This window comes from Natrix helvetica, assembly GCF_964273705.1.
Source record: "Natrix helvetica genome assembly, chromosome: 7".
Taxonomy (NCBI): domain Eukaryota; kingdom Metazoa; phylum Chordata; class Lepidosauria; order Squamata; family Natricidae; genus Natrix; species Natrix helvetica.
In genome coordinates, this window is record NC_138558.1 from 63,669,428 (window position 1) to 63,695,894 (window position 26,467).

General features: G+C 36.9%; 1 protein-coding gene across 5 annotated transcripts in view; it reads right to left on the reverse strand.

Moving 5' to 3' along the window:
* CEP135 (centrosomal protein 135) overlaps positions 1–26,467 on the reverse strand; it is a 40,810-nt gene that overhangs the window by 6,902 nt on the left and 7,441 nt on the right. For 4 of the 5 annotated variants that reach the window (XM_081960147.1, XM_081960146.1, XM_081960149.1 and 1 more), the window contains exons 6-20: positions 25,781–25,865; positions 24,525–24,653; positions 22,929–23,144; positions 19,490–19,555; positions 17,621–17,771; positions 16,383–16,576; positions 13,376–13,519; positions 11,648–11,791; positions 10,996–11,073; positions 10,548–10,699; positions 9,373–9,488; positions 7,865–8,019; positions 5,302–5,357; positions 4,057–4,225; positions 632–742 (exon numbers count right to left, since the gene is read on the reverse strand). In XM_081960147.1, the coding sequence (XP_081816273.1) occupies positions 632–742; positions 4,057–4,225; positions 5,302–5,357; positions 7,865–8,019; positions 9,373–9,488; positions 10,548–10,699; positions 10,996–11,073; positions 11,648–11,791; positions 13,376–13,519; positions 16,383–16,576; positions 17,621–17,771; positions 19,490–19,555; positions 22,929–23,144; positions 24,525–24,653; positions 25,781–25,865 (1,966 nt within the window). The remainder of the gene's footprint in view (positions 1–631; positions 743–4,056; positions 4,226–5,301; positions 5,358–7,864; positions 8,020–9,372; positions 9,489–10,547; positions 10,700–10,995; positions 11,074–11,647; positions 11,792–13,375; positions 13,520–16,382; positions 16,577–17,620; positions 17,772–19,489; positions 19,556–22,928; positions 23,145–24,524; positions 24,654–25,780; positions 25,866–26,467) is intronic. The other variant, XM_081960150.1, reaches the window with a different exon arrangement.

Sequence of the window (26,467 nt, forward strand, 5' to 3'; positions counted from 1 at the left end):
GTACACTATTCACATACTGAAGGTTTTAAATACAACAAATCTAGACATCTAGATATGTCTAGATATATCTACCTTTATGTGTGTATCAATGACTCAATCAGAGTTGTACATTTGTGACAAACTCCCAATTTGTTTTAAATCTAATGATAATTCTAAATAATACCCTTCCTAACTTTCATAGAAATGGTAGAACTTGGTGAAATGTAGCTTAAATGTTATAGGGCTAAGAAAGGAAAGTTCCCTCATTGTTACTCTTTTCTCTTAAAGAATAGATTGAAGAATTTTTCTTTGTGTACTAACTTGGTTACTTTACTTCAGCTTACTTATAACATTTAAATAAGATATATTTTATGTTTGATTTTATACAGTAGTTAAAGGCACTAGGCTAGAAACCGGGAGGCCATAACTCTAGTCCTACTTTCGACATGAAGCCATGGGTGACGTTGGGCCAGTCACTCTCTCTCAGCCATATGAAGGAAGCAATGGTAAAACACTTCCAAAAATGTTGCCAAGGAAACTGCATGGACTTTTCCATGTAGTGGCCAGGAGTCTTGCAGTGGCCAATAATGGCTTGAAAACTCAAAATCAAAATTGATTTATTAAATAATAATATTTTCATAATATTGCTCACCTTTAAGGTCATTAAACTTTCATATCTGGAGACTTCAGTAATATAATTATGAACTCTAACTTTCAGTTCTTCTTTTTCATGTAAAGTTGCTTCCAATTCAGATGAGATTATCTGTTTATATTACATACTGTTAGACATATAATTCACAAAATAAATAAACCACCTGATGACAAAGCAGTACAATTAAATATGATCTCTTCCATATCAAAACTGAACTACAGAGAGACAGCTTGTAACAGCGTTTCTCTTTGTTATTAGTTCCTCATATTCAGATATTTTTTAAAAAAGCAGCGTTCAGTCTTGTGATTTCCAACCTATGGGTAAGTAATTTTACTTATGGAAGATTTGGAACAATGCCTATTTTGGCATTGACACTTGGCACTGGCAATGCCCATATTGGTATTAGCACTTGGCACTTCAAAAAATGTAATTGATACCTAATTAAATATTTCAAATAATATAATTATTCAATGTTTGTAGTACTCAAGATTAAACTAGAACAGTTACCACACCATTAAAAAAACCCATAAATTTGAATTTGAGTTTTATTGGATTTATATGCCGCCCTTCTCCCAAATGACTCAGGGCGGCGTACAACATTAAAAAACACACATCATGAAAGTTAAAAAGAAATTAGATACATATCCAAAAAACAAACCCAATTAATAGGACAATAACATTTTTAAAAATGAGATAAAATTAACATTAACAGGCCAGACTGGCTTGCTGGAAAAGCCAACTTTTTAGGGCGCGTCGGAAGGACCAGAGGTCGGGGATTATGCGAAGCTCCGGGGGCAGCTCATTCCAGAGGGAAGGCGCTCCCACAGAGAAGGCTCTCCCCCTGGGGGTCACCAGCCGACACTGTCTGGCCGACGGCACCCTGAAGAGGCCAACTCTGTGGGATCGTACTGGACGGTGGGAGGCTACTGGTGGCAGTAGGTGGTCTCGCAGATACCCTGGGCCTAAGCCATGGAGCGCTTTAAAGGTCATAATTAATACCTTGAATCGCACCCGGAAAACAACCGGCAACCAGTGCAGGCCGCCTAAAAAGGGTGTAACATGGGAGTAACTAGGTACCCCCAAGATAACCCGCGCGGCCGCATTCTGGACCAGCTGAAGCCTCCGGGTGCTCTTCAAGGGCAGCCCCATGTAGAGAGCGTTGCAGTAGTCCAGGCGAGAAAGGACGAGAGCATGAGTGACTGTGCACAGAGCATCCCGATCCAGGAAGGGGTGGAACTGACATACCAGGCGAACCTGGTAAAAGGCCCCCCTGGTCACAGCCATCAGGTGTTCTTCTAAACTAAGCCGCGTATCCAGGAGGACTCCCAGATTGCGGGCCTTCTCTGAGGGAGCTAAAATTTCTCCCCCTATCGTCAAAGATGGAACAAGATGCACAAATCGGGATGACGGAAACCACAGCCACTCAGTCTTGGAGGGATTGAGCTTAAATGGGATATACATACAAGCAGGCCATTAGAGAACTTTTTCTGGAAAAAAATGTGAAATATGTAGCCATAATGGATTTATCTTTACCAGTAAATACAAAGAACAATAACTATGAGTCTCTGATGTTTTAATTATGATAGGATAAAATATTGTCATTTGATCAATATTCAGTTGAAAACCATTGGAAAAAAAATAACTGTAAAGAAGAATTTCCAGTCTAGCTATCACAGTTAGCTAACCAAGAAATACATGTTCAAGCTGGAATGCTAGTAAAAAAATGGTCAGAAGCGAAAGGCGAGGAAGGAACAGGAATTCACTACAGCCACTTGATATGAGTTGTAAGGAGATAGTCCTTGATTTATGATGGTAATTGAGCCCAGAATTATAGTCTTAAGTCAAGGTGATTGTTAAGTGGGCCATTATAGGATTGTTCTTGCTTTTGCAAGCTTCTTTGTGGTTGTTAAATGATGGCTGTGATAAGTGAACACTGCAGTCATTTACTGAATCCATTAAACTCAATGGGTGTTGTTTTTTGCTGGAAACCATAAGTAAACATCAGAAACTAGCAAAAAAAAATGCTGAAAACTGTGGTCAAGTGACCACAAGATGCTGCAAATGATTGTAAATACAAGCCAGTTTCCAAGGGCCCAAAATGTGATCACGTGACCATGAGAATTGTCTATACTAGTCTCTATTCTTCTTTATTGTGAAAGAACTAAATATCTGATCATCACTAGATACACAGTCCATGACTGCTAGGTGAAAATATGAAGAATCTTTCTTTAAAAAAAAAAAAACCATTTAATCTTCAAGTTTGCTATTAAACATTAGGAAAACCTTTTTTTTTAATGGACTATTATTACAAACACACACAATTCCCAATTGGTGTGATTTATTTGATAATTCATAATCAAATCACAAGATTGTTTCTAAATGCACCCTTTTAAATATCTGGCACTCAAGCTGTAAGTAGCTTATATAGCCGTGATGTCGAAACTATGGCACGTGTTGCCAGTGGTGGCACGCAGAGCCCCCTCTGTGGGCACACGCACCATCGCCAGCTGCTCTTCTGGTTTTCAGTGTGCGCATGTGCACTGGCCAGCTGATCTTTGTGCGTGTTGGAGTCCCGTAAACTGGAAGACCAGCTGGCTGTTGTGCATGCTGATCTTTGAGTTTTGGGGGTTCCGGTGAGCGCATGCTCATGTTCCAGTTTGGGCACTTGGTGCTGAAAAGGTTCGCCATCACTATTATATAGGCTTTACAAACTCATAAAATTTAGAAAACCTACAAGCAAAATACCGTTTTTTAGGAAGGTAGCCTGGGATATTAATGTATAGTTCTATTAGAGAGCATGATATTGGAATCTATAACGAAAAGAAACAGGAATACGAACAAAGTAAAATGCTTACAAAAACTCTTCACGCTCCAAAATATTATACAGATAGTTGTAGTTGAACAACCATAGCAAGCATCCAGTTGTTACAAGCGTGCTGAACACAAGGGACTTATGACAATCTTCCTAGTTGTAGGTGTTGCGATCTGATCTTGATTCAGACACGTGGCAACCAGCTTGCAATTATAACACAGCAGTGTATCACAGTCACGTGATCGCCATTTGCGACCTTCCCTGCCGGCTTCCAACAAGCAAAATCAATGGGGAAGCTGGTGCAAAGTAGCAAATGATGATGACGCGATCACACAGGAATAGCCTAATCACAGCAACTGAGACGGCCACAATTGCCCTCATAGGTTGGTGTGGTCACATGACGTCACATTTTATGACATCACTTAGCAATGGAATTGTCAATCTCAATTATCATCAAGGGAGGACTACCTATATTTTATTTTACTTAAAAAACAATGTTGACATTGTTTTGGTTACAATGATGATTTTGAAGAGGTACATCATATCCTTTGTACATATAATATTTACTGGTACAAAATCAATCACAATGTGCACTATATGAATTATTTCATACCTGGTTTTCTTTAGTCATTGTGGCTAGATCATCCTGTAATCTTCTGTTTTCCTTCAGAGCCATTTCTTTCACTCTGACGGTTTCTCCAAGCTCTGAGTGTACCGCATCAAACTGGCGGTGGAGACTGGCAAGTTCACGGTCTTTCCCATTTAAGGCATCCTTTAATTGGCTAAAAATGTGGGATTTAGAAAATCTTAATTCATCTTTTTGCAATACAGTATATACATGATGGCCATAATTTAAAAATTATAGCAATTAACTAAAATTTATCTTTGTACTGAATAGTACTAAAGACAGTTTGCATATTACCAACAAGTACAGAGCCGTTTGTATAACTGAATATGGATCTGTCTTGCTTCTTTAGAACAACTAAATCGCCAAGCATTTGTAAAATTATACCTTAATTTCTTCCACTATGGTACAAATGGCAGCATTGGTAGAAGACAGATATGATGTCTTTATTAATTTTAACCGACTTTGTAAAATAAGCTAGCTTTGGTTCATAGTCAAGAAAGCACAGGGTACTTCCCAATTAAAATGAGTCATTGTTGCTTCTAGCTATCCTACCCATGAAACTCTGAAGCACTTTCTGGAACCTGAAGAGAGGTAGTGCATATTCCCTAGAACTACCCAGTAGCACAAGGGGCAAGTAAAAAGGATATTTTCTTTTCAGATCTTTTGACAAGAGAAAAATTGACACTCTCAAGAATACCTCCCATACCTTGCCATTATTTTTAAAACTGTTAATTTTCATTTGAAAAAGTCTGAAAGTGAATATTTTAATTAAAGTTTTCAGAAATTAATTAGATTTAGATACCATACTAAATTAATAGCGGTTTAGCAGAATTAGAAAACAATTCAGAAAAGCTAGGAAATAGCTTTACAGTGAAATGTTATATCTTCAGTGAGATTAAAGTGAATGATTATTAAAGTGGTTTGAATAAAGAAAGTATAATTGTTTCAGAAGGTGACCAGACATTTTAAAAAAAGGATATAGTATAAAGTATTTTGGGTCCTCATCGTCTTATCTTAAATAAGCATTACATTTAATAGCTTCCCTGATATATAACACAATTGTCTAAAATAAAATTAGCTAAACTACACATTTCATTTTTTTCTTTCTTCTATTTTACCTCACGAAGTATGCAGTAGCTCAGTTAATTTTATAATCTTATTAAAATTACCCCTGACTTTGATTTTAAAATCAATTTCAGAATAACCAAAAGTTATAATTTTATTACTTACGCTAAAGACAATTCCAACTGAGCAACTGTTTTTTGTAAGCTGAAGATAGTTTTTTCCTGTTTAAAGAGATGGAATTATGCAAGTTGTGTATTTTCTTTTCCTGTAATTTTAAATCTAACATAGCATTAATGAAAATAAGTAATTTGACAAACCATCCTCTCTCTATCCTAATCAAATATTTATTTCAAAGCTCCTGCAACAAGCACATGACACTTACTCATAGCATTATATAGACATACTAATACAACTTTAATATATATTTATAGTTCTCTGCCACCCACTTATAAGCAATTTAATTCATGATTTTACAGGCAATGTAAGTGGCAAAGTTGTTAATTGTAATACTCCTAAACATTTACTACATATAATTATTGTCTTTCAAATATTTTTTTGCTTGTTTAATTTTTAATTTTCACCTATTTTCTAACAAACGGCAGAAGCCAAATTATGTCTTCAAATCTTTTGAGTTTATAGAAGCATGTATTAATAATAATCATAATTACAATGATCCAAGAAAAATGAATAAAGTTCACAGTAAAACATTTGGCAAGTAGCTGGGGGAGAATGGAAGAGGGGGGGAAAGGGAGGCTAGTAGAATGCCTTTTTTATATTATTTTTAAATAAGTTCTTGTTACCAAAGGTAATTTACATCTAATGACTTGTTATATGTTATCTCTCACTACCTTCAAGCTAGGAAGCAAGGCATAATATCAATTGGGCAAAACTACTATGTATCTACATCTGGGAGGACATGATAATTCTTGGCTAACTTTTTCATGTTTTGTGTCCGTATTTTCCCATGAAAGTATGGAGGGTTCTCTGCTACTTAGAACCTCTACACAGAGCTTAAAATATTCTATATAACAGAGTTCTCCCAACCTTTCCAGATTGGCGGATTGGCGCAGCCTGCGGTGGCAACAGTGGGGTGAGGTGAGAGGATGGTTTTGCACATGCCCACCACGCTTTCACAAATGCAGTTGCATGCCAACCACACACTCACTTGTCCACCATTTCCGTGGACCGGTTCCAAATAAGCTGCAGCCTGGCAGAGGGCCACAGTCTGAGGCTTGGCAACCCCTGCTATATAATATAACTATCTGGCTGTTTGTGTGGATGGGGATGTGGGTTGGGAGAATATCTTTGCTCCATGGGAAGAATGGAAGAGACGAATTTCTATTAGCCTTCCATAAAGACTATCCTTTTACTGAGAGCTGGGAACACCCATTCATCCTCAAAGTGGGTAATTGCTGAATTCTGCTTGATACAATTTTATTGCTATATCGGGTGGTTCCAGCACCAAAGCTGAGATCAGATGCCATCTAGTAACCAGCACCTTATCTCTGCATCAGCCATTGTAGTGATATAAGGCTACAAAGCAAACTTATGTCGTGCATGCTTTTCTTTATCAGGCAAATACAACTACCGTATTTTTCAGAGTATAAGACACACCTTTTTCCCTCAAAAAAGAGGGTGAAAATCTGGGTGCATCTTATACACTGAATACAGCATTTTTGACCTCCCGAAACCCCGCCTCTTTTGCAAAAATGGCCTTGCATAGTCTTTAGGAGGTTTCCAGAGTGCTGCTGGGGGCTGGGGAGGACAGAAATGAGTGAAAAAGAGGCCTTTTTTGCTCGTTTTTGCCCCCCAACCCCCAGGAGCACTCTCTAAGCCTCCTAAAGGCTATGCATGCCCTTTTTTTGACAAAAACCAGGCCCATTTTCACAAAAAAGGGCCATTTTGGGGAGGTCTCAGAGTGCAAAAACTTTTTTTTAATTTGTCTCTTTCAAATCTTGGTGCGTCTTATGCTCTGAAAAATACGGTAAGTTTTTAAGAGTCCCACATAACACGTTGGGGCTAGCTTTCTCAGATTAGATGGTTGTCTTGTTCCTCTTTTTCTGTAATCCTTCTTAACATTTTTTTTAAAGGTTGTTAAAAGAAAGAGAGAGAAATCAACAGAAAAAGAGTTATAGGAAAACAAAGTGAAAAGGGCCTGTAAGCCTTTTTGAGTTAAGCAAAAATGCAACTGAAAACAAATTACTCTCTTAGGACAGGGGTCCCCAACCCCCAGGCAGTGGCCTATTTGGAACCAGGCCGCACAAGTGGCAGGCAAGCGTGCATGTGTGCAGCTCCATTTGCGGGAGCTATGTGTGCTCAAGCACATACCTGCCGCGTGCACGGAACCATTCCCTCTACCTACCTACCTCTGCCAGGCTGCCAAGCCAGAAAGACTGAGGACTGCTGCCCTAGGAGAAAGGGCAGCTAAAGTCTAATTTGCAAAATGCCTGTCTTTTGGAAAGAAATGGCCCATTCAATAAGATGTTTCTACATTGCAATAAAACTGCCATATTTGAAGGGAATCATACACGAGGAACAGTTGTTTTCTATATAAACCATGAATTTGCTGTAGAAACAATCCCTTTGCCATTCTAGTTATTAATCATTTTACTTTAAATATCCCAAATTCTTCCTTAGTTGCATATCTAGCAAATAACATTCTTCCCTTGATACAAAAAAATGAAGATAAAATGGTTCTGATAATCCATTTCCTATTTTGCATAAATACCTTGTTTGATAAATTGTCTTCTAGATATGCAATTTTTTCAGTTTTTTCATCTATACTTTCCTGAAGGCTGTCTTTTTCCTTATCCAAGGCATTAACGGTACTTCTGAGCAGAATAACAGACTCATTTTGTGATGCGCTCTTAGTTTGGAGTGTATCTGAAAAGAGCAAAAAACGTTAGTAAGCCCTGTAAACACACCAATATTGGTGTATTTGTTCTGGGTTCCTCTGTTCCGAATTATGAGATTGTTGTTGGTAAATTCTTTGTTACACTCAACAAATGATTGAGGGAAGAACAGTCATCCCAATTTAACTTAAAAGTGTATTGCTTTTTACAAAACTTCTGTTGTTGCTCATTTCAAATCAGCTATGTAACCTTGGTAAGTTAAAATCCTGGTGAAGTTTATAAATATCTGACAGAGAATTATGTATGTATGTACGTATGTATGTATGTATAAATGTGTCAGCTCTATGATCACTCTGGGCAATGTAAAATAAAAATACCAAGAAAATGTAGATTTTTAAAAAAATAATCTATATAGAAAGAGATTATAAAAACATAATAAACATAGATTATACAAATGGGAAGCCCCAAAATCTAGAAAAGCAACAAACATACATCATTATATTTCAGTAACTTGTAATCTACATTGTATAATTATTAATGGCATGCTCTCTCTTTGATTTTGAGGTAGTGAAACAAATGATATTTTTTTTGCTTTTTCCTTAATTAAGCTTTAGAATCTGTAATGCACATAATTAGAATTTCTGAAAATGCTAATGGAATTAGAGCAGAGGGCAGAGCAAACCAATGTATGCAACGCAGATTATATTTTGTAGAAAGGGCAAATTTCTATTCCTGATTTTATTTCATTCATACATGAGTATGGTATTCCACACAATTATTGCATGAATTGGAGCAAACTAGACTTGATGTCCTCAGTCAAATCAATAATTTTGACGTGTATGAGAAACAATATTTAAATTTTAAAAAAAAGAAACAATATTTCATGTTGTATTCTAGCTTTTTGTTTGATATAAGAACTCCAATAACTTTTATCCTATCCTTTTATTCAAACATAAAAACACAATTAGTGCCTATAATTCCTTTTGAGTATTTTGGATGTCAGCATTTGAATATTTTTTCTGATAAAGGGGCAAAAATGACATTCAAGGAATATGTTCACAATTTGTAGTTGTTTATACAGAGGCTTTTTATATTTAATTTTGAATCATTTTTCATTAATAATGTTTGCATGTATATTTTTACTGTTAATTAATTTGAATAACAAAGTTTAAAAAATACCTGTAGAGAAAGAAAGGCCAGCAACTAGAATAAATTCAGCCTGAATGCTAAGTATTCAGCCTCAAGTTTGAACTGGACATTTATTATTTATCTTATTTATATTATGTTTACTCCTGTTAAAAACCTGACTGTGAATGATTTTGTACAGAACTGAACTAGATTATTTGTACGTTTTTTCTTAATAATACAGTACAGTCTCATTCACCTATTTTGTCCTCTAATATCTCAATCTCCTCTTGAGCTGATTGAAGTTCATTTCCTTTAAGAGTTAGTTGATGCTGTAGCTCATCTAGGGATTTCTGAATCTGTTCATTTAATAGTCTGTAAAATCAAGATAGTTAAGTTAAATACAATATTGGGGACAGGATATGAATCCATTTTTACTGTATCTTCAGTTGGTATTTATAATTTATAAAGAAATAGTGAGTTAGATTGAGTAAAAGACCAATCAGTGCTATAACTTTTAGTTTAGATTTTCAAGAATTAAAAATCCAGTTTTCTTAATGAAGGTCCAAAATTGTCCTTTTAATTTCTATAAGTATGGATGTCACCAGACATAATTACATATTGAAACTAAATGGCATTCCTTTTAAGAAATACACCCACCCCCAACTTTCCAACGAAATAGGAATTTTGTGGAGACCAAGGACTGTTACCAACTAGGTAACATCATCAGTGTGAGTGAATGTGGGATTTGCTGCCTGTTTATATACACTAGCTTGCCCTGCCACTTAATATTAATCCCTGCATATCTGGGCATATAAACTCTAAAATTTCTGCCTATCACTATCTAGGAACTCACATGTAATAAGAAATATCTGTGATATTAATCACTGGATTAATATTAATATCTAGCATTGTCTCATTTCTAATCTTCTCTCATCTTTTCCCATCTTCTCATCTTTCCTACTTCCTTCTCCTATTGTTTTCTTATGATTTATCAATTGTTTTTTAACTAATGATAAAGGATTGTAACTATGAGTATGAACTATTACTTATTATTACTTATTATTGTATGTACACTGTGAGTTATACACTGGAGACAAATTCCTTGCTTGTCCAATCACACTTGGCCAATAAAAAATTCAATTCAATGAAATTCTATTCTATTCCATTCCTTATTATTTCTATTTCTATTCTATATTCCATTCCATGCCATGTGTGTAAATTAATATAAACTTTTTCTAAATAAATTCAGCATAGATTTTTCTTACTACTCAATTATCAGATTAGTCATATTATTACTTCCAGTTTGATTATCAGGCAAATGCAAACCGGAGACTTCTTTTTTAGGGCCATATCACTGAAGCCACAGCATCATAGAATGACACAAATTACAAATATGCATTTACTAGTTATAAAATGCACAGCTGAGCTTACTTTAGTGAACTCATTTCTGTCTTACACTGTGCAGAATCTTCAGATGTATTTAAGAGCTGATGAGTCTTCATGTTTAGTTCATCTTCCAAGGAGCTTATTTTGTCTTTTAACAATGACACTGTAGATACTTGATCAAGACGTTCTGTTTCCAACTGTAGAGCAAAATAAATTCCAAACCTATGTGACATTTTTAAACCTAACGTTATTTTAATAACCCCAAGATAAAGCACCCTTTCACAATATCTTCCACTAAAACGATAGTAAGGATCAATGGCAGTGAAATCTACAGTAAGGTAAATTGCCTTGTAGTAACAAGAATTATTACATATTCCATTATATGTGGCCCCTATGATATTTTCCCTTTTTCTTTACAAATAATCATGAAATAATGACTACATAAAAAGTTATAGCTCCAAATCCAATCAGAATGTTTGGGCAAAATACTTACCCTTTTAACAGTGCTTCCCAATCTTGATACTTCCTGTTCCAATTTTAATTTATCTAAATCATATTCTTCTTGCAGGATCTAACAAAAGAAAGTAGGCAGATCAGTAGTGAGCCTTTTCATTAATAATATTAAAATATCCCCAATTACCCTAAATTTCTTTACAATGAAATGACCCAACAGTAAATGCATGCCAGAAGGAAAATGGCATCTATTTTGTTTAATAAATATATAAATATCTATAATAAATGTTTATTTGATTTGTATGCCACTTATCTCACTCTGCATATTAATTCTCAACTCAAATGTTGACAAACAATGTACTGTATATCAACAATCAATTACTGCAAATCAGCTGTAGATTTCTTTTTCCAATGTTGCCTAATATTTAACAAAGCCCCAAACCAAAATTACAACATTTTTTTTGCCATTTTGAGAATTTATGCTAAATTAACATTACTGTTCATTACTAGTTTTAGAAATACTCTTAATAGAGTGATTATGAAAGAAAATCCAAAATGCACTTTTTGAAATCCTTATGGTGTTATCAGTAATAGTCTGAAGTGTTACAGGCCCTGGAGATAGCCACTTTAAATAAAAAACTGGACAAAAATTAATTCATTACTGAAAGCTACAGAAAATATTAAAAACTGACCTTTAATTGCTCCCTTAGTCCTTCTTTCTCTGATGCTGCTCTTCTGAAATCAGCCAATGCATTCATTCTCTCTTCTTCTGCGTGATTCTTTGTTAGAAAAGAGGTTTTTCTCTCTCTCCGTAGATGGTTTAATTCATTCTGTGACTAAAAATACAAAAACAATTTTTTTTACCCTACAATTATTAATTTGAATAAAGAACTCAAGGTGTGAGCTTATCCTGTTTCCTCTTCCTATTTTTCCCACAACAACCATGTGAGTTGAGATAGGTTGTCTGGCCCAAAGTCACCTAGCCAGCGTTCGTGCCTGAAGCAGGATTAGAACTCAGTGTCCTGATTCCAACTCTGGTACCTTAACCATTAGACCAAACTGGCTCTCTAATTTTTGAAGCAGTTATTAAATACATTATAATTGTATTGCAATTTTTAAAAGGAAAGCACCAAAAGGAAAGCATACAATGATAAATTAAAAGAAAACAACACCCACTGTTACTACTAGTGAAATGTATAATACTAAACTGAACAAAAATAAAAAATTAATTAGAAAAACTAAAAATATTAAAACATTGACATGTTTTACATATATATATGTAAAATATTGCAAAGTGTCTCCGAAAGTCAGGTGTATTATTTTTTTCATTAGGAAATGTAGCCTCTTCTATCTAAAGTGGGTTCAATCTTTGATAATTGAAATAGTACTTTCCAATTTCTCAATATAAATTTCTTAAGTATTCCCCATATAAGATAGAACCAATACACTTGAAAAACTCTCCATTTCCACAATTTTGGAATATTACTGAAAATAATTTTGACATTTTAACTTGAAAAATTTACAGAGACATATATGCTACATATTCTTTAAAAATAAACTGGACGACCAAATTAGCTAAATATACCTTCAAATATATTACAAACCAGGAAAATCTTATTCCTAAGTGTAACATTACTAAATAATTATTTTAAAGTAACTATTCCAAATTTTGTCTTTCTACCTATGTTTAAAGTATTTTTTTCCTTCATGGAAAAAATTAAAATGAAATATTAAATAATATTACACGTTATAGTTTGATCTATCTATCTATCTATCTATCTATCTATCTATCTATCTATCTATCATCTATCTATCTATCTATCTATCTATCTATCTATTAATATGAGTTGATATTAATATAAATATAGTAACTTTGATACATATTAATGTGCATTAGCATTAATATTGAATATTATTAATAATATTAAATATCCATGAGACTTAGCATCAAAACTCAACAGGCTTCCAATAAACCTCAAATGTCTAATTGCACTAGCCCAGGAAATAATAATTTATTAAAGTTATATGCCACCTGACTCTCAATAGCTCTGGGCAGCTCACACAAAGTAATTATTATACGCTCTGCAGAGTAATTACTAGACTTTTAAAGAGATACATAATAAGTATATGTGTTTTTATGCATATACTTATGCTCATGCATTCACAAACTGCAATACATGAAATTATGTTGGGTGGAATCTCAGGTTGTAACTACTTTCACAGATAGCAAAATATGAGTCATAGGATAAATCATTCTCCACTTTCTATACAAGTATTTTGTTCTGCATTCACATTCTTCTTTTCTCATTCTAAACCGGAGTTTGCAATAGTTCAATACATCTAGCTTCTTTCTGATGGGACTTTCATTGGCAGATTTTCATTGTTATATATTGCTCTGGATCAAGGTTATATTCATTTACCTGTTCATAAAGGACACTTAATTTGTCTTTTTCTACAGTTAATAGTTTGACATTAGACTGAATTTCTATCATATGCTTTTCAAATCTGTCTAGCATAGACTGTAGCTCATCTCTCTCGCGTGTAACTAGCCTAAGGTCTTCACTCTGCAAAATAAAGGGAAAAAAGTAAAAAGTGAGAATATGCTTTATACATCTACATATGTATTCACCCATATTACTACACAGGTTAGTAAAATACATATTACTAATGACAGGATTACAGTCCAAAAACAATAACCATGCCATGCTTTAAAAATCATGGTTTATGTAGCAAAGAATCATACAAAATTGGCCCTGGATTATACTGTTAACATTGCCGAGAACTGGAAAATTCTGATTTTATGTCAGCTATCTAGCCAAGACCTCAACATTCAAATATAGCACTAAAACTCTGTTGAATATATTCTGAACCTTCAGCCCACAGATCCGTCTCACCTGCACAAGTAGGGCCATGAAACATCCTATTAACATATTTATTATGGTTAGTCAAAACAAGTCAGTTTCTAATCATTTGCTGCCCAGATTCAAATGCAAATTGCAATTAAGCTAAGAGTTTCCATCTTCTCCTGTGGCCGTGTTAGAGGGAGGAGAAAAATACACAGACTTGATGTTCGTCTATATTTGTTAACTATAGGAAAATTATTAGATGTCTTTACAAATGATAAATGTTTTTCTATAATAAAATTGCTTTGAGGAAATAGTAGCATTTTAAACCATGGCTTAGAGATGTGATGGCACGCCTCCCACAAGTGGCATGTAGATCCCTCTCGGTGGGCACGCAAGGCATTGCCTCAGCTCAGTTCCGCTGCGCATGGGCACTTGCCTCCCACCGACCAGCTGCACGTGTATGCGGCAGGGTCACGTGGGAGGGGGAAGGGGGGAGCACATGCATTGCATTATGGATGTGCAGGTGTGCGCATGCACTTTCGACACACAGCACCAAGAAGGTTAGCCATCCCTGGCTAAGCTTAATGCATGTACCTAATAAACAAGTAGCCTGGGTTCGAATCCCAGAAAGGTATGGCTGGCTGATGAGAGCTATAGCTTGAAATAGATCTATCTATACTAGTCTCCCTTCATTTCTTTGTCAGTAAAACATAAATTCAACACAGTAGCACTTTCTATTTTACTTTTACTAAAAACTTTTAAGAATGTCATTAAAAATGTCAAGAAAAATAGGTAAATATAGAGCTACAAATAATGTCTAACAAATTTACAGGAACTCCTTGACTTATGACCATAATTGAGCCCAACATTTCTGTTGCTGATGAGGTATCTGTTAAGTGAGTTTTGCCCCATTTTACGGCATGGTTACATGGTTAAGTGAATCTGGCTTCCCCATTGACTTTGCTTGTCCAGAAGGTCACAGACAATGATGTAAATATGAATCAGTTGCAAAGGGCCTGATTTTTGATCACGTGACTATGGGGATTCTGCACGGTCGTAAGGGTGAAAAACAGTTATCAGACATTTTTTTCAGTGCCCTTGTAAGTTCGAACGATCACTAAACAAACCGTTATAAGTCAAGGGCTACCTGTAGCTGAAATAGATCGCTGAATCCAATGAAGCTGGGGATCAAAGCATGCTAATATTTTGATACTAACAATGTTACATTGCCTCATATTTAATGTTAACTGGGGAAAACTAGTTTTTCCCCTTATTAAAGAGCGCATTATTATTATTATTATTATTATTATTATTATTATTATTATTATTATTATTTCATTATAAATGTAAATAGTTGAGGATGCTGTCTGACTACATCATTTCTACCATAATCTTTTCACTTTATTGGCTGTTGAAAGCTGTTTGTGAAGTAAATAGGCAGCTATGATCTGGATCTCCTATTTGACTTCTTAGTCAGGAATGACAAGAAGTTAAATGCAGGTGAGTACATAGGAGGAAGAGACCTCTAAAAGAAATGAGCCAAGAAATGAAACTCAGCACACTCACTGCCAATTTATGAAAGCAGCCCTCCTCCTAGTAAATAAATCAGTCTGCTACAAAAGGAATTATCTGACCCATATCTGATGGCTGAGACCATGCTTTATAAAGCTAAGAATTGAAAAGATAATTTGATGAGTAATTGGACTTTATGTGATACCATTGAAGCATTGTTCCCTCTAAGCTGCGCGCCTGCGCGGCTGCGCAGATAACAAGGAAACGCCGCACACAAGTTTTAAACTGCGCGCAGTGTTTTTTAATATCTTAAAATGTGAGTGAAAATATCCCCCCTCCCTCCCTTCTCTCTGTCTGCACCGAACTCTCTTTTCCATGATTGGTGAAATCAAGGAAGATTCTGCCCGGAGACCGATGACGTTGCAGAATGGAGAATTCCCATTGGTCCTATGGGGCTTCATTGGTTCCTGGGAAAACGTGATTCGCTGGTTGTAGCCTGCTTTTCTATGCATATCCGGGGTTTCTAAGGCATTGCATCATCTGAAGCCCCGTTCTGGACTGGGCAATCTTTCTGCGATCCCTTCGCTTGGGGAGAGAGGGAACCAGCGTGGAATTGGACTGTCTGAGCCAAAGGGGTCCACGGGATCTTGAGACTGGACTTTTGAGCAGTACCATTCCACTCTTTCTTTTTCCCTTTCTGTCCTTCTATCTTCCTTTGCTTTTCATTTTTTTCCTTTCATTTCTCCTTTCCTTTCCTTTTTCCTTTCCTTCTTTTCCATTTCCTTTCCTTTTTCCTTTCCTTTTCTTCTTTCCCATTTCCTTTCCTTTCCCTCCCCCTCCCTTCCCTTCCTTCCTTCCTTCCTGGGGATCTGAGGGAGAGGGAGGGGACCCTTTTCCTCCTTGCCCCCCTCCCCAACATCTGCTCTGATGGCAATTATGGCTAAAAAAAAATCAGGTGCTCAGGGATGAAAATGTGCCGCTCAAACACTATATTTTTCCGCACACACTGAAAAAAAATTAGAGGGAACATTGCATTGAAGTATGATATATTAAGCACAGTAAGCCTTACCTTTTCTGGAGATTTGAGTAACGGGCTAGATTTTCTTTTAAATATCTTTTGGAGGCACTCTAGTTCTCGCTTATAATAGTCCCTGTCTTCTTCTATGGTCTTTACAAATGCATCTAGGCGAGAAGGTGACTTGTCTCCAAGCGCTATGCCACCCTCCAGCCTCATTCTCTCTAGCTCTATGACAAGTTCACGATCTGCAACAGACCACAATTAGCAAAGATGAAATTTCCATGCACAAGAAATCTTCACCTAAAGCAAGGGTGTCAAACTCAAGGCCGGGGGTCTGGATCCGGCTTGCAGGGTGTTTAGATCTGGGCCACGGGGTTGTGCTGGAAACAGTAAAGGGCTGGCCTGTGGTGCCTCTGCCAGTGAAAACGGAGCTCAGGAGGGCTGCGCACAGCTGTCCCAGGCTCCATTTTCAGTCACGATAGCCTCCTGCAGCCCTCTGCCAGCAAAAATAATGCTGGGGGGAGCGAGCTGCATTTTTATACTGGCAGAGGGCTGCAGGAGGCCGTTTTAGCCTAAAACGGGGCCCAGGAGTCCATTTTTGCTGGCAGAGTGCTCGGGCCAACACAACTGCCCCTGTCAACGAGTGATGTCATGCTGGCCATGCCCATCCTGGCCATACTCCCCGAGGTTAAACACAACCCTGATGCGGCCCTCAATGAAATCAAGTTTGACACTCCTGAGCTAAAGCATTTGTTATGAACATGATAAAGAAAAACACTTTCAAAAATTTTCTATTTCTAATGAAAGAGGGGAAGGGAAGGGAAAGGAAAGGAAGATTTGTGATAACCCCTGACAGTTTTTCTACAAGTAAACTCAATGGGGAAACTGGCAGGAAGTTTGAAATCACACACCCTGCATTTCTGTCTGTCCTGAATCATTCTGTTTCTCTGTTTAGGGTTACGATTAGGACAAGGGGTAGGGTTAGAGTTTATTTAATATTTGTCAGTTGTAGAATACAATGATTATATTATTTTAATATACAGTAACCAAATATTTAAATTTGCAAAATAACACTACACTTTACACAACACTAACAAGTTGTGTAAAGGACTCTGCTCTCCCCAGGAAAGGAACTAGAATCTGAAAGAATTAAATATTTAATAAACAATTCAGCAATGAATTATGTAAAAGGTCCTGACTCCCCTTCCTTAGATTCTCCCCCCCCTTCTAAGATTTCATTTGGGACTGAAAATCCATCTCTAACAGCCTGTGAGAATGAAAATACTTACTTATAATTTCAAGGTTTTCAACTTTTTTGGACAATCTGTGGTTTTCTGCTTGAGTCTGGCTTAACAGTATCTCAAGATTTTGTTTTTCCTCTGATTTTCCAAAGAGTTCTTCACTCAATTTTTCTTTTTCTCTGCGATAGGAAGATAACTCCTAATGTGACATAAATATTACAAAACTTACAATTGTGGCTACAATAAAAGTACATTTTTTAAAAAAAATAATTTTTTAATTGTATAATGTTTCCATATACAGATAATCCTTGAATTATGATCATGATTGAGCCTAGAATTTATGTTGTTATATGAGACATTTGTTAAATGAGTTTTGCCCCGTTTTACGACTTTTCTTGCTAAGTGAATTAGTCCAGTTGTTAGTAACACAGTTGTTAAGTGAATCTTCCCCATTGACTTCCCTTATCAGATCGTCACAAAAAAGGATCACATGATCCTGGGACATTGCAACCGTCATAAATATGAACTAGTTGTCAAACATCCGAATGTAAATCACTTGATCACTTGGGGACACGACAACAGTCATAAGGGTGAAAAATGGTCATAAGTTACTTTTTTCAGTGCTGTTGTAACTTTGAATGGTCACTAAATGAACTGCTGTAAGTCGTGGACTACCTATATTCAAGTTAGATGCACCAAGCATTCATTGTATTTCAGTGAATTTGAGTTAAATACAATTTATTTTATGGATGTATTATTTATAAGCTGGCAATTAGTCAATTTATATTATTTATAGCCTATCAAATACCCAGAAGATCTCATGGTGGAAAACCATCTATAAAAACAAGATAAAACAGTAAAGACAAATAAAATAAAAACATAATAGTTAAAATATACCATGACAAATAAAGATTATTAATAGAAAAGTGATTAAGAGATCAAAGCAAGGCTGAGCTAAATCTCACGTAAGCAAAAAAAACCAATTTCTTTACCTTCTTTACCTTATGCAAAGGGATAGGTATAGTTAGGACTTGCCTAGTCTCTGGGAAAAGGCGACCTAAGTGCTCTCCGACATTCCCAAATAATGCACTCATGCCAGTCATGAAACAAGGAAGAGCTCCTGCACTGCAGAGCATATAGATATACAGGTATAGACCTCAAGTACTGCAATCTTAAACAATCAAAGCATTTAAATGGGCTAACGAGATGCAGTTGGTAACAACTGCCCTCCCAGTGCAGTTCTTTGAGAATTGGTGCTATTTAGTCGAGCAAATATAACAATAACTTTGTTATAAAGCCCATATTCTGCACCAGAAGTCTTGATGGACAGGCTCATTATGCAGTAAGACACAACAGAGTGCAGCTAGCCAGATGACAACTCAAGTGACAAAATGGATCCAGGAGTCAAACAGGGTTGCAAAGGATTTTTCAGAGAAAATGCAACCCCATCCAAATGGAGACTCGTAACAGAACTTTTAATTCTAGGATTGAGAAGAGTGAAGAACCTTACTCTAGCACAGCATTATCATTTCTCTTTTATTATCTCATCTGTTACTACTTTAAAAAAAATGCAAATAACAATATGCCAATTTTTGTCCTCAGTGAAAAACCAGATATACAAATCAAATCAAATTATAGGCAATCTTCAGTAGGATGGATATTTAAAATATTTATATTGGACTTATAAAACTTACTAATAAAAATCTACTACAATATTATCAATATAAAAAAGCAGAATTTTTAGAAATATATTGTTGATTTTCTTTCTTACTCTATTAATAATTGTCTTCAGCAAACATGCATTAAATTCAAACATATATATATATATATATATATATATATATATATATATATATATATATAATATATATATATAGTTTATTAAGTTAAACTCAGATCAATAGGCATGTTACTTACTAACTTCAGTCTTGCTATGGTCTCCTCGCGATCTTGTATTTCACTGTGTTTTTTTTTAATTTCTTTCTGTTTACATAAAATATATGTAAATATTATTTTTTTAAGTGAAACTTTTATAAAACTTGAGAAGTAAAAAAAAATCTATATAAATTGTTGCATGGGTATTAGGGCAGTCACTGTAATTAATATCAGTCACCAAATTATTATTGTTATCTCCTGCACATGCGTAGTTGCTATATTTTTAAAATAAGATTTGAATGGTTTTTTTCCTGGTTTTTCTGATTTTATTTTATTATGCATTAGTTCTGGGATTAAAAAAACCTAATATGGAAACAACTGTAAGTAAGCCGATTGGTTCCTACATAATTGTGAACAGTTTAAAATTGAAGGGAGGGAGGGAAAAATACCAAACTATCTGGAATATATGATGGAGTTTTATATCTTGAGAAACCAGCTGTTGAAGTAAAATAAGATAAATATTACGGCAATAAATCAGGAAATCAGGTTTAAATTGAATTCTATCTGCATTCCCTAGCTGGTCTCAACTAATTTCAAAATTTCATCTGCAATATGGAATAATTAGACTACTTTACAGAACTGAAAAGAGTCAGGTGAATGTCAAAGTCATTCTCTGGGAAACAATCCAGAGCCTCCTGATTTACATCAATAAACTGGCACCCAAAAATGAGCTGCTGAGAGAATGCCTGAGGTGGCAGCTGACATAGAAGGAAGATCAAGCAGAGGAAGTGCCATGCAAGGCAAGACCCTGCATGAGATGTACAACAGATAGCTGAGGTGGCGGACATTGGAAAAGCTTATTAATGGCTAGAGAGAGCTGGACAGCACTGAGGCACTGATCATAGACGCACAAGAATAGGAACTAAGCACCAGATCCGTAAAAATAGCACAGGACCCAAAGTGCTGACCCTGCAGAGAGGCCTCAGAGACCATCCAACACAGGGGCAGAATGTAAGATGCAGGCAGGAAAAGCATATACTGAACGGCACCACCAAGTACCTGGAATGGGCCCTATCCAATAAGAGGCCTTTCAGTCGTGAGAAAAGCAAAGTCTTGCACTTAGGCCGGGAGAAACAAATGCACACAGGTATAGAATAGGCAGTACCTGGCTCAACAATAGTAACCGTGATAGGAATCTAGGTGTCCCAGTGGACCACCACTTAAGTCTGAGCCAGCAGTGTATTGCAGCTTCCAAAACAGCTAATTTAGTCCTTGGCTGCTGCATCAACAGAGGGATAGCATGAAGATCAAGAGAAGCAACAATGCCTCTGTATGTACTGTATATAGTGAGGCCACACTTGAAATAGTGTGTCCAATTCTGGTGCCACAGTGCAAAAAAGATGCTGAGACCTCAGAAAGTGTGCAGAGAAGAGCTACAAAGATGGTAAATCTGGAAACTAAACTGTACAATGAACAGTTAAGGGAACTAGGTGTGTCTAGTCTAACAAAGAGAAAGATTGGGGTGACATGACAGCTGTCTTCCAGTACTTGAGAGGCAGTCACAGAGATGAGGGTGTCAAGGTATTCTCCAAAGCACCTGAGGGCAGGACAAAAAACAACGGGTGGAAGCTCATTAAAGAGAGATCCTGTCTGGAACGAAGGAAAACTTTCTGTCAGTGAGAACAATTAACCAATAGAAGAGCTTGCCTTCCAGGATTGTGGATCTTCCATCACCGGAGGTTTTCCAGAAAATATTGGGCATTTATTTGTCTGGGATGGTATAAGGACTCTTGCCATTAGCAGGGGGTTGGAGTAGAAGGCCTCCATGGTCCCTTCCAGCCCTATGATTCTATCTATACCATGTATGGTCCAGACCTTCCAAAGTCCAGATAAAAGATTCCATAGAAGATTGCTAAAAATAACATGGCTAAGATCCTGTGGGACTTCCAGATCCAGGCAAGCAAACAGATACTTGCCAATCAAACAGACAAAGTGATAGTAGACAAAACACAGCAGTGGCTATAGATGTAGCAGTTCCAAGTGACAGGAATATTGATTAGAAGGAGTACAAGAAGCTGGAGAAGTACCAGCGCCTGAAGGAAGAACTAGAGAGGATGTGGAAAGAAAAGGCCAAAGTGTTCTTAGTGGTGGTAGGACACTCAGGAAGCTGGGAGAGTGGTTCCAACAGATCCCAGGAAAATCAGATCTCCCTGTCCAGTAGAACAGCTAAGTTGCTGCACGGAAACTCCCAGGTCTGCGGCAGAGAACTCAAGATTGAGGAAATCACAAACCGATCATACGGGTGAAAAAGGAATTGCGTGTATATGGATATTTCAAAATATACACATAAAAGTATGACTCTCTGCAGTGAATATTATTCCTATAAGAAGTAAAACATGACCTCAAGTTGAGATTGAATGCAGTTTTCTGGGCAACATTTTGGAAGCGGCTTATCTCTGCCTTCTCCCAGGATATTTTCCCCCCAGTTTCCCAGTCTATCCTGACATCCATGGTAATCTTCCCCATTCAAGTGCTGCTTCATGTTCAATATTATTTTAATAAAATGTTCCAAAAGAATTTTGATGGTTGTGTAGGTATTCCTTATTTAGCAACTGCCTCGGACAGCAAGTGTTACCACTTACGGCAGTGATGAAAAAGTGCAATCCATGCCTAGATTTATAACCTGTGCAGCATCTTTGTCTCTTGTTCACGTATTCATCATTACAGTCAGCTAATAGCTATCCCATGATATGCTCCTGCCCACCCCAGAACAGAAAGACTGACTAAACAAGCTCTCTCTTCCTGTACTGCTTTTCTCCACTGCTCAATGCTTCCCTGAAAAGTCCTAACTGCAAATTGAAAACCTAAGCTCTATGACCTTAACTCAGGAGTGTCCAAACTTGGGAACTTTAAGACTTGTGGACTTCAACTCCCAGAATTCCCCAGCCAGCATGGCTGGCTGGGGAATTCTGAGAGTTGAAGTCCACAAGTCTTAAAGTTCCCAAGTTTGGACACCCCTGCCTTAACTGAATGCTGGGCCACTGGGCCAGTTGCATACTAAAGGCTTGTTGCTTTCTTTTGGTTGCATATTCCCACAGTTCTATGAAGTAATCGGTATGTAGCTTTATGAAATGCTAATCCTATTCCAGATTTTAAGAAACTCTCAATTAGTTTTTTGGCTAACTTCAGAGCTTTTCCACTTATCAAATCTAGAAAGATGTTATATACATTCTAATCAACAGCAAAATATAAAAAGTTCTTAGTCATGTATGCAGAACAACTGCACAAAACCATTAAAGCTAGCATCATTGATTTCATTTAATTAGTAAAAATATAAGAAAACTTCTTCAGCATAGAACGTCATATAGTATGTAAGATTTAAAACAAAAAATGAATTGTGAAAGAAAACGAACAGTGGAACATTTTCTCAAGGAACTGGAACATATTTTTGATGTTCTAGTAATTCCCGAAATTTTCTTACCTTAGCCTCTCCAATTTCTTTATCTGCAGTTTCAAGCACAATTTCTTTATGCCTCTCCAACTGTTGGGCCAAGTGATCAATTTCAGTCAATTCTTGACACAGTTCTTCATTTTTGTTGCTTAAATGAGCCACCTCACTGGTCATATTTTGCCTGCTATCCAAAAGATCTTCTATGCGCTTTTCAAGGTCTTTGTTTGTTTGCTGTAGAAATTCTACCTATAAATATTGACACCATGTATCCAGTTAAATTCACCTCAACAAAATTTAGACATTCCTTCAAGGATCTTCCCTAATGAACAAACACAGTACTTTCTGCCCTTAGAATACAAATTAATACATTAAATCTGTGAATGATTAAAAAAAAACTCTCCTAACTTATACATAATTGCATAGGTTATATATTAGACCCCCAGACATTTCAAAAGAAAACTGGAAAGGCATAAAAACATAATTAAGATAACCTTAATTACAATCTGCATACATTCATCAAGCCAAGATACCAAAAGTAGTTCTTCAGGAAATGACAATAATTAAAGTGAAATCTCATTTGAATGGACTAATGGTCTGTTATTCATTTGTATGAAGATGCCATTATCAGGCACAATTACATAAATTGACACCTGGCCTTTTGCATCGTTTATGTAATGCTATCATTATGCCAAATGGCACTTGAGCATTTTACCCATTTGCATGGGAAATCCATTTAATCAAGGTGTAGAAAATGGAAATTTCACTGTATTTTGGCTAACGTTAAGAGGATCCATATTTTAAAGTTTTAGGTTATGTTAAGATCAGAGGTCACCAACATTTTGGACCTCAGGGACTACTAAATTCATAATTTTAAATCTCACGGACCACTAATATGATCTGCCTAATGAAAGGCTGGATGGGCATGACTAGGTGGCCATGTGACTGGGTGAGCGTGGCCAATTTGATGTCACTCACGTCGAGAGGCACTTGCCGGCCTCTACTTGCCCCTCCCCTCCCAGCCACTCCTTGCCTTCCCACCCTGTCTCCTTAGGACCCCAACAGGAAGCAGTTGTTGTAGGTAAGCAGCCAGCACAAGAAAGAGTTGGCAAAACTGCTCAGTTCAAATTGGATCTGACCAAGTAGGAGGCTCAGCAGAAGCACCTCGCTGAGAACGCTGGGCATAGGCTTTCCAAGCAGAGGGAAGACCTGCGGGAGTGCAAGGCCAGGCACCGGTACCTGGAGGCTCAGCAGGCTAAGATGGTCAGCCAGTTTCAGGCCATGATACAATCCCATTGGAACAAGGCCCTCTAGCTCTTCGCCACCAGGAGCATTTCCCTCCAGCCTTCGCCCAAAGCCCCGCAACAGGAGTTTGAAGCAGACCCCAAGTCGGAATTTCTTCCCCCCTCTGACCCACACAAAAAGACCACGAAGGGAGAGACTCTCTGCAATGACACAAACCCTCATTGTACGTATCCAGCCCAGGGGCCGTAGTTTGAGGACCTCTGATTTTGCGCAATATAAAACATGCAAATAGTTTTTCTGCAGACCACCAACATTTTCTCGTGAACCACCAGCTGGTGACCGCTGCTTTAGATGTAGACGCTGAAAGACAGTCAACAGTGTTACCTGCAAATTCAAGTGATCAATAATTTTTTCATTACTTCTGCTTTTGGCTTCCAGAGATATTACATCATGAGAACGACCGCCATCTAGTGCGAGTCCTAAACGTTCAATCTCATTGTCTCGGAGCTCAACCTTCAAAGAAAAAAAATAACTGCATTAATACCGTCAGTGTTGTACATCGTTCCCTGTGATATAACCATCCATGCACTGCTTGAATAGCAATAGCACTTAGACATACACCACTTAATAGTGCTTTACAGCCCACTCTAAGTGGTTTACAGACTCAGCATATCCCCCCCCCCCAGCCAAAAAAAATCTGGGTCCTTGTTTTAACGACCTCAGAAGGATGGAAGGCTGAGTCAACCTTGAGCCTGGTGTGGATTGAAGTTGACAGTCCCCAGAGTTAGCCTGCAATAATATATTCTAACCATTGAGCCTGAAGCCAAGAACACTGGCAGTAGTAGCTAACCAACCAATTCACCCACACTCATTTCCCAGGGTTTTCCTTCTCTCTGCCTCTCCTTTGCTGCTGCCAATGTCCTTGACCTCAAGTACAGCATTTTTTTTAATAAGGACTGTGGAAGGTTAGGAAAGAAGTTGAATATGGTGCACATGAACCCAAGGATATTTGCCATCCCATCCCATCCTTCCCAGCGACATGACTCTTTTATTTCCATATCTCCCCTAATTGTAGCCAATATTTCATTTTCCTGCTGTCCCTCCAACTCTCTTGCCCTTTCTGTCCAGGAATTGTGTATTTCAGTTCAGACATAGAAATGGGAATATTTTAATCTGGACACAAACCATGAGCAACTGGATGCTCTGTGCATACAATGATTTCTGAATGGATTGCACATCTCTATTAAGAGATGAAATTCAGTGGCCTATAAACTTGGAGACTGTGAATTTTGGCATCTCCTAAGCACGAAAGCTAGCTGTGTGACTTAGGGCGAGTCAATCTCTTTCAACCCAAACCACCTCTTAGGGTGGTTGTGGGAAAATACTGTAGGAGGCAGAGGTATTAGATATGTTCGCCATCATGAGTTGGTGGTGTATGCAATATGTGTAGATACGTATGTATGTATGTATGTATGTATGTATGTATGTATGTATGTATGTATGTATGTATACTATAGCTCTAGATATATGTATATATAGAGATGGGACAATAATAATAAAATACTCACTTCTTCAATATTACAGAAACTATAGATTAAATTAGCAAATATATAGGCAAAACTATAACGAGCTTAATATACCTGTTTGCTGTAATTTTTCATTTCACGTTCAGCTATCTCTAGTTTTTCCTGCAAGTCATCTACTTCAATCTGCAGCTCATGAATTCTGAAACATTCAATATGTACATAAACCACCTTCATCTTGCCTCTGTCATACAGACAAACTTCCAGTTTTAAATACATTTATGAAAAAAAGGTTTCCTTAGAAATTTTGTAGACATCCTTCCTTGGTAAGGAGATTCACAATTAAGATATGGGCTTGCACTGTCATGTTTGTATATTATAGTATGAGAAGTTTCCATAATTTATGGCCAAAGATTACCCAGGAGAAAAAAAATGAATTGGTAGAAGATTGAGAAAAACATGGTTTCACAAAATCCAAATCCCCCTTTCTCTTAAACAAGACCTCCAAGTATGAAAGAAAATATATCACTTTTAGATCTCCTATATAAAAGGAGGGAAAACAAGCAGATGAGCTATTATAAGATCTCCACTATACTCTTCAAATCTAATCTACATAACTGATAAGTAAATAAATATCTCTGAGGAAATGTTCAGTTTCTCAGTCAAGGATAGGGTAATATAAATAAATATGTATTAACTGTGCATTTCTTCTAAAACTGCACGCACACACCATCCAGGGGTGGGCTGCTACAGGTTCGCAACAACCCATAACAAACATTATGGCCGATTTGGAGAACCTCCAAA